Consider the following 17,557-nt stretch of genomic DNA (forward strand, 5'->3'; position numbering starts at 1 on the left):
AAGAAAAGATAGTAAAGTTTTAAAATAAAATAAATGTTAGTAAAACTTAAGATCTTTACAAAGTTAGATTTCGCCCCTTATTCCGCTTAACAGTGTTGCATACAGCGCCATTTCCCCCTGGTGGTGAATTTTTTAACTTCTTTTTCTTCGCGGGAAATAAATTCTCACGACCTCCTTTACGCGAATATAGTTTGACCGTCTGAAGCGCAACCCCGGTTGGCATTTTGCCAAAACACATAGACTCGTCCAAAAGGGGCGGTATCATTTGCTGTGACGTGAAAGGTCTTCTCTTCTCCGGAAAGAGCTATGCTGGATGGATAGAAAGTCCCCATCCTTCCACCCTATTTGAGAATAATTCGGCCCGAATGGCGCATGCGTGTTTGCGCTCATGGTCGCGGATGAGGCGGTCGAACTATACCAAGTTTGATAACATTTCACCCAGAAGTTTTCCTTTTATGACCATTTCAAAGTGTAAATTTAATTATATGCAGCCTGTATTTTAAAAAAGAGTATACTTGGAAATCCCTGATAGAATGATAGAAATTGAAATTGCCATATATATTTTTATATTCGCTATATTATTCTTTAAAAACAAGCCGCACAAACGTTTAGCAGCCTAAAATAATTATCTTAAAAAGGAGAAACCATATAATGTTTTTAATGAATTCATCAAGTGCAATTCCATAAAATACTGAATAATTCTATTAACGCATTTCAGGATTTTAATAGATATTTATTTAAAATGAATCCTAATAAATAAAAAATATTCTTAAAAACTGTGTTGAGTTTAAATGGCTCAGCTTATTGCTCAGTAACATTGCAGATTAAATTGAAAAGTATCTTAAGCATTATTGAATGGCAAAACGCTATCGTGCGGAAGATAAAAGTATTTTATTTCCAGTCGCAGCAAGACATTGGTTTCATAGAGAAGAGTTTGTTAATAATGAAAACTGAAAGGCAAATATCTTACATATTCCAAAATAAAAATAAAAATTTCTGACAATGTTACCACTGCTCGCTTTCATATCATTGAGTTTGTTAATAGAAAATTCGTTGATGTTTTATAAAATATGTGATAAATATTAAAACAAATTCGAAATTCAAAATTCAGTCATCCAGGCGTACATGCTCCCTTGAAGTCTAGGTTTATCAAAATTTGATGGCTCTAGGTACCGTCGTTTTTTCACAATGCGAGGAACATGCATACCTACATGAAGACACTTCGTTATATAATTTCTTTCAATGATTTAACTTTTGGACTGTCTTACTTTCTTTAACTGACTGAATTAACTATGATTTCCTGTATTATTACATTAGAAATAGTACAGGGCGAAAATTTTTGGTGGCAACAATTTGTAAAGTGATCCACTCTTCATCGTGAAGTGATGCAAAACCTCATTTCAAGATTAATAGCCTTTTATGGGAATTGCGTTTAATATTATTATTAATAGTATGATTCTTTTGTTAAAAAAAAAGAAAAGAAAAAGAAACTGGAATAGTATTTTTACTTAAAACTAAATGATACATAAAAGGAACGACAGTTCTTTATGTTAAAACCAGTAAATCTTATTTCCGTACTTGAATAGCAAAGTGTAATCTTTATTATAGAAAAAGTGTAAGTAATAAAATGCTATTTCAGGAACTTAAAAAAGTTTATAAATAGCTATATGCAACAATATACAAAACGTTCCTTTCACATATCACGTAAACACGCAAATACTCTTTCATCACGGAAGAAGTACAGTGTATTTGTACACAAGACCTGTGTATTAGTACCCTGTACCTTCTAGTATAACTATACCTGTGTTTCGAACTGATATGTTACTTCATCGAGGGACGCGGTAGTTATGCAGTGATATTATGGTTGCTCGCTTAGAGTTTTTAAAATTTATTTTACCTAAATAAGCAGTAGGCATTTTACTATACTTATTTACTATTATTGCTATTAATATGCATTCATTGGTTTATTCGTAATCAAGACTTATACGGGGATCTAAAACTTGAAGACATAAAAACTTTCATCAGTAAACTCAATAATAACACCTTCACCAAAGCCGTAATCGTTGTTAATATGTTAATTATACAACATCGTATATAAAGTTACGATGTTGCAAGGTATCGAGTTCGATACCAGACTAGCTTAGAGAAAAACGTTCCTAGGCCTTGTTTATATTTTTCATTATTATTTGGTTCAAGATTTCAGTGCTTTAAACTATTAATATTAAAAGAAAAGTTTCTTTTTCACTCAAGTTAGAGAATTAGTGTTCGTCCTCATTGTGAACATAAAATATATTGGGATTTTCTGTATATTATTTTACCTTTATAAGATTTTATTTTTACCCTGACAGTGTGTTGATGTAAATACTGAATATAGCTCTATGTAATTGCTTATTATGCTATTCACGAAGAACTGTGTTTTTCGTGCTATCTGCGAAAAACTCTACTTCACTTGATATCTGCGAGGTGAAGACTTTCCCAAGTTTCTCCCTCTGAAAATCATGCTTTCCATGCCCATCTTCCCTGTCTGAAATTTACGTAACCAATTATTGAAGACCTAAGGGAACATGAGATTTACAATAGTAAAGGTCCGACATCCAACCGAAGACTTCTTCAAAATTGACGATCTCTGGATCAACAATGAACTCACATTTAAGAAGCACATCTTAGCAACAAGAAACAAAGCAAATGAAGCACTGATAAGCATGTATGCAATAATCGGCCGAAATTCCAAAAGTAGCATTAAGACCAAATTAATACACGTGCTTTTATATATTTATATTGCAGCGGGTGACGAATCTTAAGAGAAAGCTATGCAGGAAAAATAAAAATATAAAAGCACGTGCGTTTAACATTGAATAAAAGTTTATCTCAGTAATTTATATTTAATTTGAATAAATGTGAATGACTGCTATGTTAGCTGTAACCGGTTAACATTGAATAAAAGTTTATCTCAGTAATTTATATTTAATTTGAATAAATGTGAATGACTGCTATGTTAGCTGTAACCGGTGATTCTACTCTTTTCGCTTTCCAGAAATTGCTAGAACTATCTCGCGTGGTCGATTTAAAAAGCTATAAAAGCCGGAGAGAAACATCTCGGCTCAGTTGTTTAGATAACTGTTACTGATCTTTACTTAATATGTTTCACAAACAATAATAACACATGGACTGTATTCCTTCACTTTTATTTCATTACACTCATTATAAATAAGATGTCAGCGAGGCGAAATAATTGATACAAAATAAGCGAGCCATTCTACATGGCTGTCACAAACACAATTCTATCAATCAATTATTTTGTTGCCACACATAAAGTTCAAAACTAAAGGAAGAAAAACAAAAGAAATTCACGCTGTTTGCAACAATAAAATGAAGCAAACGATACTCACACAAACATCCTGGCCCTCGTTAAAATCCCAGGGGATTTCAACTGTTGGAGCATTTTGAAACTTCTTAGTCTGTAATAAAAGATAAACATAAGAAAAATAATACAAAATATTATATGCGAAGCAGTTCATAGTTTTTAGTCTGAACAGGAAGAGGACACAATTTCACGACTGGTCGTTTTATGACACCTTGACCAGTTTTAATACTAACAACTCTGACTCTATGATCTGAGCCCGGATGAACAGCAATTATTCTCCCTAACCTCCATTTAAGAGGCGAAAGATTGTCTTCTTTGATGAGGACTAAGTCATTGACTTCTAAATTGTTTTGACTTTTTTGCCATTTAGGTCTTTGTTGAAGCTGAAACAGGTATTCTCGACTCCATCGTTTCCAGAAGTGCTGAAAAATAAACTGTCTCACATGCCATCTGTCAAGGTGATTGAAGGAACTATAATTTAGGTCTGGCTCAGGTATGGCAGTTAAAGACGTTCCTATTAGGAAATGACCAGGTGTTAATGCAGTTAAATCATTTGGATCAGCCGATGTTGGACACAATGGCCTAGAGTTGAGACAAGCCTCAACCTGCGCTATTAAGGTCTGAAATTCCGGATAGGTCAGCACAGTATCACCAACAGTCCTTTTTAGATGTAATTTCATTGACTTTACTGTCGATTCCCATAGTCCACCAAAATGGGGAGATGATGGCGGGTTGAATATCCATTTTATTTCCTATAAAGACAAAAATTTGTGAATTTCTTGATTTTGCTTACACTGCAAAAAATGCACTTAAAAATGCCTTTGTTGACAAATCTTCTACCATTTCAAGATGTACTGCCTTGATTACAAAACACACAAATAGGCATACGTAATATTTAAATGATTTTTGTCCACGTCCTGCACGATGTTTAATCATGAACGGTTCAGAAAAATCTATTCCAGTTCGATGAAATGGTCGCGATTGTGTTACTCTAGATTCCGGTAGATCAGCCATTATTTGACTTGCAGTTTCAGCTCTAAGTTTGCAACACGTGATACAAGATCTTACTACTTTTCGGATAGCGGATCTAGCAGCTATGATCCAAAATTGCTGTCTAATTAATGATAGAAGAAGTTCTGGTGCTGCATGCAGATACTTGACATGAAAGTGTCTAATTATGATTTCTGTCAGATTGTGTTTTGAAGGTAATAAGATTGGATGTTTTTCATTTTCTGATAGTAGCGCATTTTTCAGTCTTCCTCCTACACGTAACACTTTGTTGTCATCTAAAATTGGACACAAGCTATAGAGGTTGCTATTGGTAGGTAAGTTTTTTCTCAACTTCGAATATTGAATTTCTTTAAAAAAGTGAAATCGCTATATTATTCAGACAATACAGAAAGTTGCAGCTCGAATTTCATTACTAGATTAAAAAAAGAAGTATTTCTTTCTAGATATGCTACTTTAGAATTTGATATGAATCTTAATATCCAAGCAAATATGAGTTGTAACTTTGGAAATGAAGATATGTTTGATATACTAGCAAGTTCCTGTACAGGTTCAGAAACTACAAATGAGACTGTTTTACGTGCATCTGGTAATGCCTCTTCATCTATAAGAATATTTTTAGACAAGTCAATCTCACTGCACTTTAACCAAAAAAGACCATTCTACCACAATTGATGAGATAATAGTCCTGCAGGAAATAACCCACGTGAAGCACAATCAGCTGGATTTTCTTTTCCATCAACATGACTCCAGTTCTCAGGTGGTAAGATGGATTGTATTTCAGGAAACTCTATTGGATACAAATACTTGCCATTTTTTAGGATCTGACCTTAGCCATGACAACACGATTTGTGAATCACTCCAAGTTTGCACTAAATCAAAATTTATCACTAATGCAGATTTTACAGACTGAATCAAGCGTGCCAATAACATTGCTGCACATAATTCCAGTCTTGGAATCGTAATAGATTTTAATGGTGCTATACGAGCTTTAGCTGTTACAAGTTTAACAGTAATGTCAGAGTTGTTGCAAGTTTTGTTATAAATAACTGCTGCATAAGCCCTTTCAGACGCATCACAAAATCCGTGAAGTTCACATCGAAAATAATCAGGTAGCAGAATTTTCCTAGGTATATTTATAGAATTCAAAAGTTTATCTTCTCTACATAGATTTCTCCAATTTCGATCAATCTCTTCTGTTACAGGATCATCCCATGATATTTGCAATTTCCACAATTGCTGAAGGATCATTTTAGCGAAAATTACAAACGGAGCTATCCACCCCAATGGATCGAATAGCTTTGCTACCCGAATGACAAAATAATCCTTTTAGTCGGAACACTTTGATACTCTATTACACCGACATTACATTTGAATTCATCATTGTCCGGATGCCATTCCAATCCCAGAACTTTCAATGTTTTGTCTTCTATTACACGATGAATATTGTCACTATCTGTATTTGTTAAGCCAGAGGTTTTTAACAATGACGGTTCACTTGTCGACCCTTTGTGAAGCTCAAAGCCGCCCTTTTTAGCAGTTGTTGCAATTCGTCTATCAATGCAATACCTTCCGAACTATCTTTTACACCACTTAACATATCATCAACATAAAAATCTCTTAAAACTATATTCTTTGCCTTTGGAAAGTTCAATCCTTCATCAATCGCTAACTGACTCAAAACTTTGGTTGCAAGATATGGAGCAGCTGCAGTTCCATATGTAACTGTTTTCCCAAACGACAAGCTTGTATTTGTTTGTACAGGCTATCTCTCCATCATATTCTCTGAAAATCTCTATCTTTTTCATGAACCTTTATCTGTCTGTACATCATTTTAATATCAGCGGTTATTGCGATGTTATGAAGTCTAAATCTTAGTAAAATACAAATTAAGTCATCTTGTGTTTTTGGGCCTATCATTAGAGTATCATTTAAAGAAACATCTGTGGTTGTTTTAGCGCTCGCATCGAAAACAACTCTCAATTTTGTTGTTAAGTTAGAGTCCTTCAACACGAAGTGATGTGGGATATAATAGTGTTTATTCTCTAATTCATAATCTGTGTCTGGCACTAATTCTACGTGTTCTAGTGAAAAGTACTCTTTCATAAACTGAATATACTGGTTGTAAATTTCTTTCATAGATAACAGTCTCTTCTCCCAAATATTGAAATCTTCGGTGCGCCATTTCACAGGAGTCACCTAGAATATCTCTATTATGTTTGAATGGTAATGCAACTGAATAACGACCTGATGTGTCTCTAAAATGCGAGTTTTTAAAATGTTCTTCACAAAGTTTTTCTTCATTTGTTAAAGGTTGTACATTTGGAAACTTTTCTAACTCCCAGAAAGAATTTACTAACTCATCTGTGTTAATATTCAAATGATTTACATATACTGGCTCAAAATTTGTAGATTCAAAATTTGTAGTACCCGAAATTATCCACCCCAACCTCGAATTTAGAGCAAATGGTAGATCAGGACCACGTTTGACAATTTCTCCCGTCATTAAATGCAGAAATACATTTACTCCAAATAAAATGTCAACTGGTTGTGACTAGTAAAATAATGGATCAACTAATTGTAAATCACTGAAGTTATCGAAGATGATTGATGGCAAAGATACATAGGGAATGTTATCTGTCACCTTGTCCAGTACAAACGCTGATGTTGATACACAAATATCACTTTTAAAATGAGAAGTGAATACTAAATCGACTTCCCCATTACTTATAGTATTAAATTCTCCTAGACATGATACATAAATGGAATTATCTTTCACTCGTAATCCTAATTTCTTCCCACAATCCCTTGAAATAAGTTATCTCTGAAGTCAAGTGTCACATAAACATCTACACTTCACAAATTGTTGTTCAGAATTTGTAACTTTTATTAAAGCAGTACACAATAAAATGTGACTGGCTTGATTGCTTTTTGTATTCGAATCATAATGAGAGGCACAAACTGTGGCTGAAACATCCTTAGGAGTCGTTAATTCATCTGTTTTAGGGTTAGATTGCGTAGGCGGAGATATACTGTTTAACTGAGTTTTATTTTTCGAATTATTTACAATGTGCAAAATACTTTGATGCTTCTTAAAGCAATGTTGACATGTATTTAAACTCTTGCATTTTTTGAGCAAGTGTATATTAGATAAACAATTAAAATAGTAACGATAGATGTTACAAATTCTATTCTTTTCTGAACCGATAAATTTAAAAATTTCGAACATTTGGCTAAACTATGATCTTCTTTACAATAACCACAACCCAAAGTAGTAACCCGAACATTATTTTTATTTTGAAACACAGATTTAGGTACCTTATTACTTACAAAAACTAATTGATTTGCTATTTTGAAGTGTTCTTGCATAGTTTTTTAGGAATTCAATTAAAGTCGTAAGTTTTGGAATCTCATTACATTTTAACTGACGTTCCCACCATATTTTGTAGAAGGGTCTAATTTTTGCAAAATTAAATAAGTCATTAAAGTGTCACCAAAATTATCAATGGTTTGATTCAATACTTCTAAAGAACGAATTACTTCATTAATATTGTCAACTAAATTTAAAATAGCAAATGCTGATTCATTTTGAATAGTTGGTAAGCTTAGAAAACGTTTAATATATGCAAAAATTTGTTCTCTCTTATTTGAATATCTTTCGTCGAACAAATTCCATGCTATTTCAAAATTACAATCCGAAATTTGAATGGTTGGAATAATGCGATATGCTTCACCTTTCAACGAAGCCTTCAAATACAGCAATTTTTGAGCATTCGATAATTTGTATTATTTCTTACACAAGCACTGAAAAGATCTTTAAAAGCTATCCATTCTGTAATATTACCACCAAAAGTCGGTAACGTTAACTTGGGTAATTTAATATTGTCAAGAACCTGTTCTGAAATTACACTATTAGAATTATTTTTACCATTTTGATTTCTTAATAATTTTTCACCTTTAAATTTCCACAAATAAATTTTATCTGTATACTTCTGAACAAAATATATTTCGTTTTCTAATTCTTTAGTATCTTTGATTAAACTTTCGATTTCAGAATCAAGCTTTCTTAACTCAATTTCTTTTTGCTTCAATAATTCGACACATTCCTCTAGTTCTATTAAATTAATTTCATCTACAGTTAAAATAGTTTCAATTTTCTTTACATAATTAGTAACACTCCTGCGTAAGACTGCTCTTTTTGTTTTAAAAGTTATAAGTTCACTCATAATTGATCAATTCAAAAACAGAAATTGTTCTTAAATCACTTTACACTATTATTATAATGAAATCGAAACACTTTTCTATGCTGCATTACAACATTGTTCTTAAAATCAGTTATAAACGAATTTTTGTTCAAAATCCACTTACCTCACAAAGTGGAGTAATGTTTCACCAACCATATGCATATTTGCGTTGTTACAATGCACTTAGAACAGTCACTATCTTCACTAGCACTACGGCTCGACGGACCAACAATAATAAATGATCTTTACTTAATATGTTTTACAAACAATAATAACACATGGACTGTATTCCTTCACTTTTATTTCATTACACTCATTATAAATAAGATTTCAGCGAGGCGAAATAATTGATACAAAATAAGCGAGCCATTCTACATGGCTGTCACAAACACAATTCTATCAATCAATTATCTTGTTGCCACACATAAAGTTCAAAACTAAAGGAAGAAAAACAAAAGAAATTTACGCTGTTTGCAACAATAAAATGAAGCAATTCACATAAACAGTTACTGTTTATTCTATTGAATTCGTGGTGAAATCGGATTAGCTTTCTCTGCACTTTGGATTGCGTTCTATTTAATGTTTTAGTAGTTTAAAATATAGCTACTGATTATATTCGTGATATTGCAATATTGTGCGAATATCTTTGAGCAAAAATCTAGTGTTTTGTTATATTTTTTGTGATAAGAATAATTTTTTTAAACTTTTTATCAGACATGTGCATTCAATCTATTACGAATCCGCACGCACTCAACTATACTGTATCTCCAGTCAGTTCGCCCAATTTCCTCTACATTCTTTTATTGCTTAATTTATATTATTGCCCAAATGTTTTCGTATTTTCCTATTACATTCCTATTTACTATTATTTTTTTCATAAGGTTTGTTTCACCACTTCACTGTAGTCTGTTAGCTCGGCAGCTTCAAGTGTGTATTTTGGTATTTTTAATCTACCGCGCTGACAGTGGTGCTAAGTTACTTCATAAGTAATACTGACTATCTGTAACTCGCTATTTGCGAAGACCTTCGGGTCTGCGTCGTGTAATTCATCACCAAATCACAGTTACTCCTAATCTTGAGAAGCAAGTCAGAAAGGTAATTAGACTATGAAATAAAACTGTTCAACGAAATCATTTTGAAAGTAAAGTACCTCAGAATCGTCTTGAACCATAAACTGACTTGGATTGACCACATTGCTCAAAGGCACTTCTATGTCTTTATCATCGGACTGTTTTACTAATACTTACCATGCATGCGCAAATATTACACCGAAAATTGTAAACACACTTCAGATTCTAACAAACCATTTGCTTAGGATCCTGAACAATGTCCACTAGTAGTACGTACTGAAATATTACACAGAGATTTTAAAAATCCTTCGTCTTTATGAGATCACTCAAACTCTGAATGAAAATTTCTTACAAAAAAACTGAGTCAACTATTCGTCAATTTTCCAGTAAGAAATACTGTGTATGTGTAACTACAAATTCCTCATACTCTTTTCAGGTCACCTACTTAGATGAAAAAATCTTCTCCATTTCGAAAAGTTGCCTGATTTGGATTCTGAATAGCCATGAAAAACAAATGCTCTTGTATATATATTTAGGTTTTTGTGTTATTTTTAAGTCTTATCCTCATCTATTTAATATAAAGATTGCATTTGACTACCGAACTCTGTAGGATTCGTGAAGAAACCTTATTGGTAAACATAGACCACATGTAAGTGATTATTTGCAAGCTTGACTTGTCGAAGTCATTATTATCACTGTCTAGACCTATAACCTTAAAAGGATCTAGATCGATCAATGTATAAGCTTTGTCTAGAAAATTTCTTTTTGGTTCATTAGAGGAATAGTAAGTGCTACCTGTTGATAACATGAGGTGACTTCACCTCCGATTTCTCGTCTAAAGAGCTGCATCTATCCATCGAAGCAACACTCACATATCAGCTGAACAGGATGTAGACCATTTCTCTCTTGGGACCTCGATTTAAGTGAAAAACCATCGATAATTCAGCGATACGTATAATATCGGTATCGATATCGAGCGGGAGTATATTCTTCGTTGCTAATGATGAGTCTCCGAGAATGCAGCTGATACATCGACGTGGCAATCAGAAGGGAAAATAACTCTCTCCTTAGTCACGATCCCTAAGAACCCGACTTCATATAAGATTTATAATTTAAGATACTTCATCTACTTAATAATCGTCATACAATAATCGTCATGCAAGACTTTGCAGGTCTAATCACTTTCCGAAATCCATCTGTGGTTATCCAGGGCAAGACAGAATTAGTAAAGAATCAAACCTGCAATAATGAAGGATAAACCAAATAGCCTAAAAATGCCTTTGATGTTGTTTAATTGGGAAGCGATAAACCTTACTATCAAAGATGGAAAGTTACAGAAAATTTGATGTTGTACTAATCAGTGAAACTCATGCAATCCCTAGATTGGAGAAACGGGGTTCCTCTACAAACCTCTCGATTTCAGTCTGCAGGGAGCGAAACAATCTTACCATCCTAGGCTGCTGGTCGAAACTCACAAACTGCGATTGTTGCACATCCAACAGAAATGGAAATATTCTGCATAGTATCATTTTTAATATCCCTCAGATCAGAGCACTTTCAGACCCGTTCTTCACAGAAAACCTTTCTTCACTACTACATATGCACTCCTCTGTATGGAAGTGTTCACTACCCATTCCTCAGATCACATGCCGGTGATTGCTTAACAAGACAGAAAGCGTAAAGGCAATGAAAATTGCTGACTAGATCTGCCTTCCATAAGGAAATTGAAAACATCTTCCTCTTTTACGATTTTCCCTCTTATCTCCTTTTTCCTTTTTTTCTTTCCTCTTTTATTTTTTAATTTCCTTCACACCCTTTTCGTCTGAAAAGACAATGTAATACCCTTTCCGTATCGTGTCGTTGTTCGTCTCACCACTGTATGCGCAACTGTCTCTGCTTCAGGTTCAAGGAAAGCCGCAGCAAGGGTCGCCGTGCTGACACTCGGTGGTGCTTGAGAACGTTGTCGCGTTGACACTTGTCGTCCCGCACACGAGCCAAGTTCCTGATTCAGGATGCACGTCGAGGCTGTACGACACCGTAAGGCCGAAAGGACAATATGTCTGTACTCTAGGACATTAGTGGCCTAGAGCTACTGAGAAGCTTTATGGCATACATTATGACCCACCTAGAATTTTCTTTCCATATTTCCCTAACAGACATGGGATCCCGACCAACAGATCGGGGAAAATCCGAAGTTCAATTGACCATGATCCTGCCACGGTTCAATTACGACGTGTGCTGGTTAGAGTTCTCCTTCTTACACAAGTGATAACAAGACCTTTACACAAAACATGTACTTTCAAATGCTGGTTTTAATGAGAAATCTGGATACGAGAACCGATTATGGAGTGGTTTATGTGGACCCAGAAGGATTTTTAATAAGCTAGATAAGAAAACTAAGCCTATGAGGGCATATGACGAGTTAGCAGGTGGAACTCCAAGAACGGTCAAGAAAGTGAGCTAAAAGAGGGCAGATCATTGTCTCCAGTACTGCATGTACGCCAATCACTGCTTTGTGCGCATTCCCCGGAATGGTAAACATACTTCAGGATAGAGTATCTTTCATGCAAATTAACGCTTCTTGTGTACTGCCTTCATCCAGTAGTAATTTTAATGGCCAGCAACGCACATTGAAGAAAGTGCATCAAATAATTAAAAACTTCTTCGGTAATATTGTCACAAAAATCTGACGCATATGCAACGATTGCCTCAATTTAAATTATTTCTTTGTTGGTGTGAAAAAATACCACGGTCATTCTCATCTCTAAACTTGCCAAGGGCACTTTTAAAACCAAAAACTTCGAACCCATTATCCCGTTTCACTTCTCCTAGAAAAAATATTTAAAAGAATTGTTCTAAATTCACAAAAAACTGTTCTCACTGCATTAGCCAATCAGCATTTTAGATTAAAAAAAATCCGCACTATTTATTCATGTTCAATAGACAAGTATTATTGTAAAAACGGAAATTTAATAAAACAAAGAAAAGAAAACACAAGCTTCTGATTTTTATATTACAAATATCTATATTAAATATCTGTGTAAATTTGTAATTCAACATAAGTTTCAGATTAGAAAATGCTTAAATATTTCCTTCTGTCAACATATAAATGTATAATATTTGTTGATGTTCCATGAAGAGCTAATATGAATGTCACAAATCATTGAATTTAAATGGAATTAAGGAATAGATATTATGAACTACTGTATTTGCATACTATCGTTTTTCAAAGTAGACAGTTTCACCTAGTAAGTTCTGAAAGGTTATATTTGTCTTAATTTGAAGTATTTCAATGAGAATATTTAATTAAAATTATATAAGTAGGAAATTCCTTGGTGTTTATGGAGTTAATTTAAGGTATTATAATCCAATTAAAAAAATTTTTAGACTGCTATATATAAAAAGATAAAAAAGATATAATATAAAAAGATAAAAAGATAAAATACACTAACTTTGAGGGTAAATATCAACGTACGCAGGTTTAGAAATGTGTCACTAGGCATATTTTGCATAAAATATCATTGAAACGTCTCCTAGGTTTCACCATGTATACATTTGTCTTATAATTACCATTCACACATTTTCATGTACTTGGATTGCAAAAGTTGGAATAGTTATTTGCATTCCGTTTGATTTTGCTATATACCAAGTAGAACTTTTTTTATTCATTTATGTTAAGCAATAAAATTAGAACGCATGTTGTAGATAACACCGCTTAGGAGGTAAACAAAACCAGCCTGAAGCCTATATATGGCAGCGGCCATGATAAATCGTGATGTTTCATAGCTCCAATTTCATTACATACGGGATAGGCTTACTTCATTTATTCCAACCTCCTTGGTATTTTGTTACCCTGCATTTTAAATTCGCATATTTTGGTCAACTTATTTGCATGTCTTTATACATCGTTCTCTACTACTGTAAGTTTGAACTTAAGGTACGTGTGCCAGTGGGGTACGTAGTTAAATATTTGAGATAAACTGTAGGAACCGAAAAATCATATCTCTAATTTAGAAATACAAATTCATGAAACTATACGAATATTCATACTTACATTCTTACTTTTAATTTCATTTCACACAAGAGCTAAGGGTACAAGAAACGTATAAAGTGAGACTCATTACTCTAACGTGATTTAATTTTAATTTTTTAAAACTGTTGTTAAAATTAAGAGCTTTACGACTAATTAGTAATACAAATTAAAATTACTTTATGTTTAGATTTTAGTATTTCTGCATTTAAACTGCTTTTCAAAAATCTAACTATTTAGCTTTTTCATACACCAAAAATTAAAGATTCCTTAAATTGTCTGCTTGCTTGAATCATTTTGTATATCTTCTAAATGCATAAGTGAATGAAGTATTCTTATGTGTTATTATCATGAAAACTAATTTTTATTAATATTCTTTGCTCCACGTTATTTCACTTCCAGCATTAACTTGACGGTTACAAAGTCCAACATTTATAGTCCAACATTTTTATTTAAAACAAAAGAATTTAATAATTACATACTGATATATGTTTCTATAATAAAAATATTACAAAGTAAATGCGCGTTGCATATATTGCAATAAATTCTTAATACCACAAATACAGTACAAATTGCAATAAATACTTATTGCGTTTCCAAAAGTTCTAAATATCAACTCAATGGAGACGTTTTAAGATAGAGTACTTTGTACGCAAGCTCTTCAAAATCATGCATCTACTATAAAATCCCTTAACACAAAAAACTAATTACAATTAATCACATGATGGATCCCATTCGAGATCTACAGTCTCAGTTTTTGGTGTCACTTTTGCATAAGAGAATTGCTTCTTGGCTCGTATGTAGAGTCCTACTCGTGTTCTAGAGCAGACAATAGCAGAAGCTCCCAAAACGAATATTCCAATAGCCACCATGGAGGAAATCACCAAGATAAATGTAACCCATGCCCAACGGTCTTCACACTTCAGTTCGGATGCCAGGATGGTGTCTAAAGAGCGACCGCGAAGATGAGGTGGACTGTCGCAACTATAGGCACGAGATAAAAATATTTAATGAGGAAACTAATACTTACTGCAAAATGAGCAAAATATATAAATGAAATAATAAAATACTTAAGATCCAATGGGCGAATAAGGATTTTAAATGTACATACAGGATGTGATTCAAAAGTTTTAAGACTTACCTCAGAACTAGAAATTTATTGGACATTTAAGTACAGCGAACTAAAATTCTTCAAAATATGATCCTTCAGCATCAACTCAGCGCTGAAAGGGCGTCTTCCATTGTTCCTAGCCCTTCTGGAAGGCCTCGGGCGTCATGCTGTCAAGGGATCTCATCGAAGCCTGCTGGATGGCGTCGATGGAGTCGAATCGCTTCTCTTTTAGGCCTGTCTTGATACGATGGAAGAGGAAAAAGTCACTTGGAACCAAGTCGGGGCTGTAGGGTGGTTGCGGCAGTATTGTCACGCTGTACTAAAAGGGAAGCGATTCGACTGCATCGACGCCATTCAGCAGGCTTCGACGAGAGCCCTTGACAGCATGACGCCCGAGGCCTTCCGGAAGGGCTACGAACAGTGGAAGACGCGCTGGCAGCACTGTGTTGATGCTGAAGGATCATATTTTGAAGAATTTTAGTTCTCTGTACTTAAATGTTCAATAAATTTCTAGTTCTGAGGTAAGTCTTGAAACTTTTGAATGACACCCTGTATATGATCTTAAAATCTTTTTGTCAGGAGAAAGTTTCATACTAATTTTTTAATATCGGTATCCGTATCGGTAACGTTATACCCAACATTGCGAATTTTGCAATGTGTTGGCTCAGTAAAAATGTTGCCCTGAAGGCACTTCACGTAAAAATTCATCACGTGAGATTCCTAGAAGAGAAAGTTTAACAAATGAGGAAATGTGGAGGAAATGTTTTTCTAGTTTGAGAGATCAAAGTAGAGTCCTAGTAGAAAAATCTTTTAATAATGATGAACTCGCAAACGTTTTATGTTTCTAATTACGAAATTTTTGGTTGATACCTGCTGGTTGTACTTTTCAAATTTATATAAGAACTTGCATAGTTCCTTTTGAAAATAACCATTAATGTTAATAAGGAAACATGTTTGGATGTCCATACCTTTGACAGACAAAACTTACCAAGAATACCTACGAAGAATAATGAACGGAAGCTCCGGAAAGTATTAGTGAAACCTAAACCTACGAGAAAGGTACAGTTAAGACTGCTGTATTTCTGATTGTTAACATAGGGCAAGAGTAGAGATGAAACTCTAGATAATCTCAGACACTATTTCAACGAACGTTGTTACTCCGTGGATTGTTAATTATGTGTTCTACAGAAATCGAAAACTCTATTCCCAGAACTTAAAAAAATATTTAATTGTATCATATATTATTCTAACTATTACGTGGAACTTATTCAGAATAAAGGTGGGGGTGACCCTGCTGGCGAAGTCAGGGAATCTTCCTCGGCGGGCAAGTTAAAGGCTAGCTGCCCAGTATTTTACTTGGCTTAATCAGTTTGGTTCTTTGATTGTTTTTTAGCTTTATCGGTTTTCCAGAATTGGCGGTAGGGTTTGCAAGTTAAGTTAAGGTTTGGGTTTATACACAATAACTTCCGTACACCTGCTATAAACGCAGTAACAAAGAAATATGTGTTAAGATTGAATGCACAGCAGCAGGTAAAGGTATTTGTTATCTCTAGCCTTTCTGCAGACGACTGTTTTAAATCAGCAATCAACAGAAAGCAGAAAATAGACATGCTAGATATGTTATCAACATTGAAGGCTTTATCGCAGTCTTGCAAATGAATAATCCAGTGGGAAATTTTATACTAAGAAACAAATCACATACTTTACTTATTTAATTGCATAAAACAGTTAAAATAGCTTAAAAATTTTTAGTAAGTAATCATTAACTTACACAATAGCTTCTTCAGTTTCAGCCTTCAGCTTTTTCATCCACAGAATATGACAATCACATTTCCAAGGATTTTCAGATAAATCCACGTAACTCAAAGATGACAAGGATTCCCTTTCGAATGGTGATTGCAGAGTTCTAAGGAAAAAACAGAAATATATATTTTAGAATTACTTCATCAAATGTCCCCAGATGATTCACTTGATCACTAATTCACTACTTTTGATCAAAATTTCACCTTTGTGCTTTTTTAACAGGGAACTATGTCGCCTAGGTAGTATAGTGATTAGGAGTAGAATTCCGGAAGAGGCACCAATTGTTTTCCCCAATGGCGGTCACAAGTCATTACATAGGCTTTGGCCACTATTAACGCCAGAAGCGATGGTCAGTTTATTATGGAAGCACCTAATAAGAGGACTTTCTTTTCCCCTATAAAGGAATGGACAGTTACAACCACGCCTTTTCCGGGATTCTGGGTATTTCTGGGATTTCCTTCTCTGGGCCCTTTGGTATCGCAATCAACTCCCCTAACCACTATACCATCTGGATGTTTGTAAATGTACAGTGTCTTTGTGGCATGGAGGCACTCTAACCATATGGCGAAGTCCTCTCGTGTGGTTTGATGGTAGAGGAGAGGGATGGAAGATCCTTGGATCCCCCGGGGTGATTTTCCTCAAAATTGGGGTGGAAGTAGAAGTCCAACATTCTTGAGGTTCTGGTAATTATTCTACCCTGTATTACATGGACAAAACAACAGCAACAACTGGGAACTATATTTTGTAGACAACAGAAGGATATATTTAAATAAAACGCTGCAGATCCAATAATAAAAATGAATTTCTTTCAAAATATTGCACTCAAAATTATAATCATGAAATTTTACGATGAAGGTTTAATTTTTCACAATATTTATAATAGTATAGTATTCTTTAGAACAAGTATAGATAGGCGCCACATGCAAT

The 17,557-nt window shown here is 34.1% G+C and overlaps 1 protein-coding gene and 1 long non-coding RNA gene across 3 annotated transcripts in view; one reads left to right on the forward strand and one right to left on the reverse strand.

Moving 5' to 3' along the window:
- LOC146994229 (uncharacterized) overlaps positions 1-17,557 on the forward strand; it is a 118,985-nt gene that overhangs the window by 16,153 nt on the left and 85,275 nt on the right. The window lies entirely within an intron of this gene.
- LOC118200227 (uncharacterized) overlaps positions 14,148-17,557 on the reverse strand; it is a 39,898-nt gene continuing 36,488 nt past the window's right edge. Inside the window, exons 6-7 of the mRNA XM_035372165.2 lie at positions 16,599-16,733; positions 14,148-14,700 (exon numbers count right to left, since the gene is read on the reverse strand). Of these exons, the coding sequence (XP_035228056.1) occupies positions 14,430-14,700; positions 16,599-16,733 (406 nt within the window). The 3' untranslated portion in view covers positions 14,148-14,429. The remainder of the gene's footprint in view (positions 14,701-16,598; positions 16,734-17,557) is intronic.

The sequence above is a fragment of the Stegodyphus dumicola genome, chromosome 11 (genome assembly GCF_044657685.1).
Source record: "Stegodyphus dumicola isolate Sdum_Otavi_A_Nest chromosome 11, ASM4465768v1".
Taxonomy (NCBI): Eukaryota; Metazoa; Arthropoda; class Arachnida; order Araneae; family Eresidae; genus Stegodyphus; species Stegodyphus dumicola.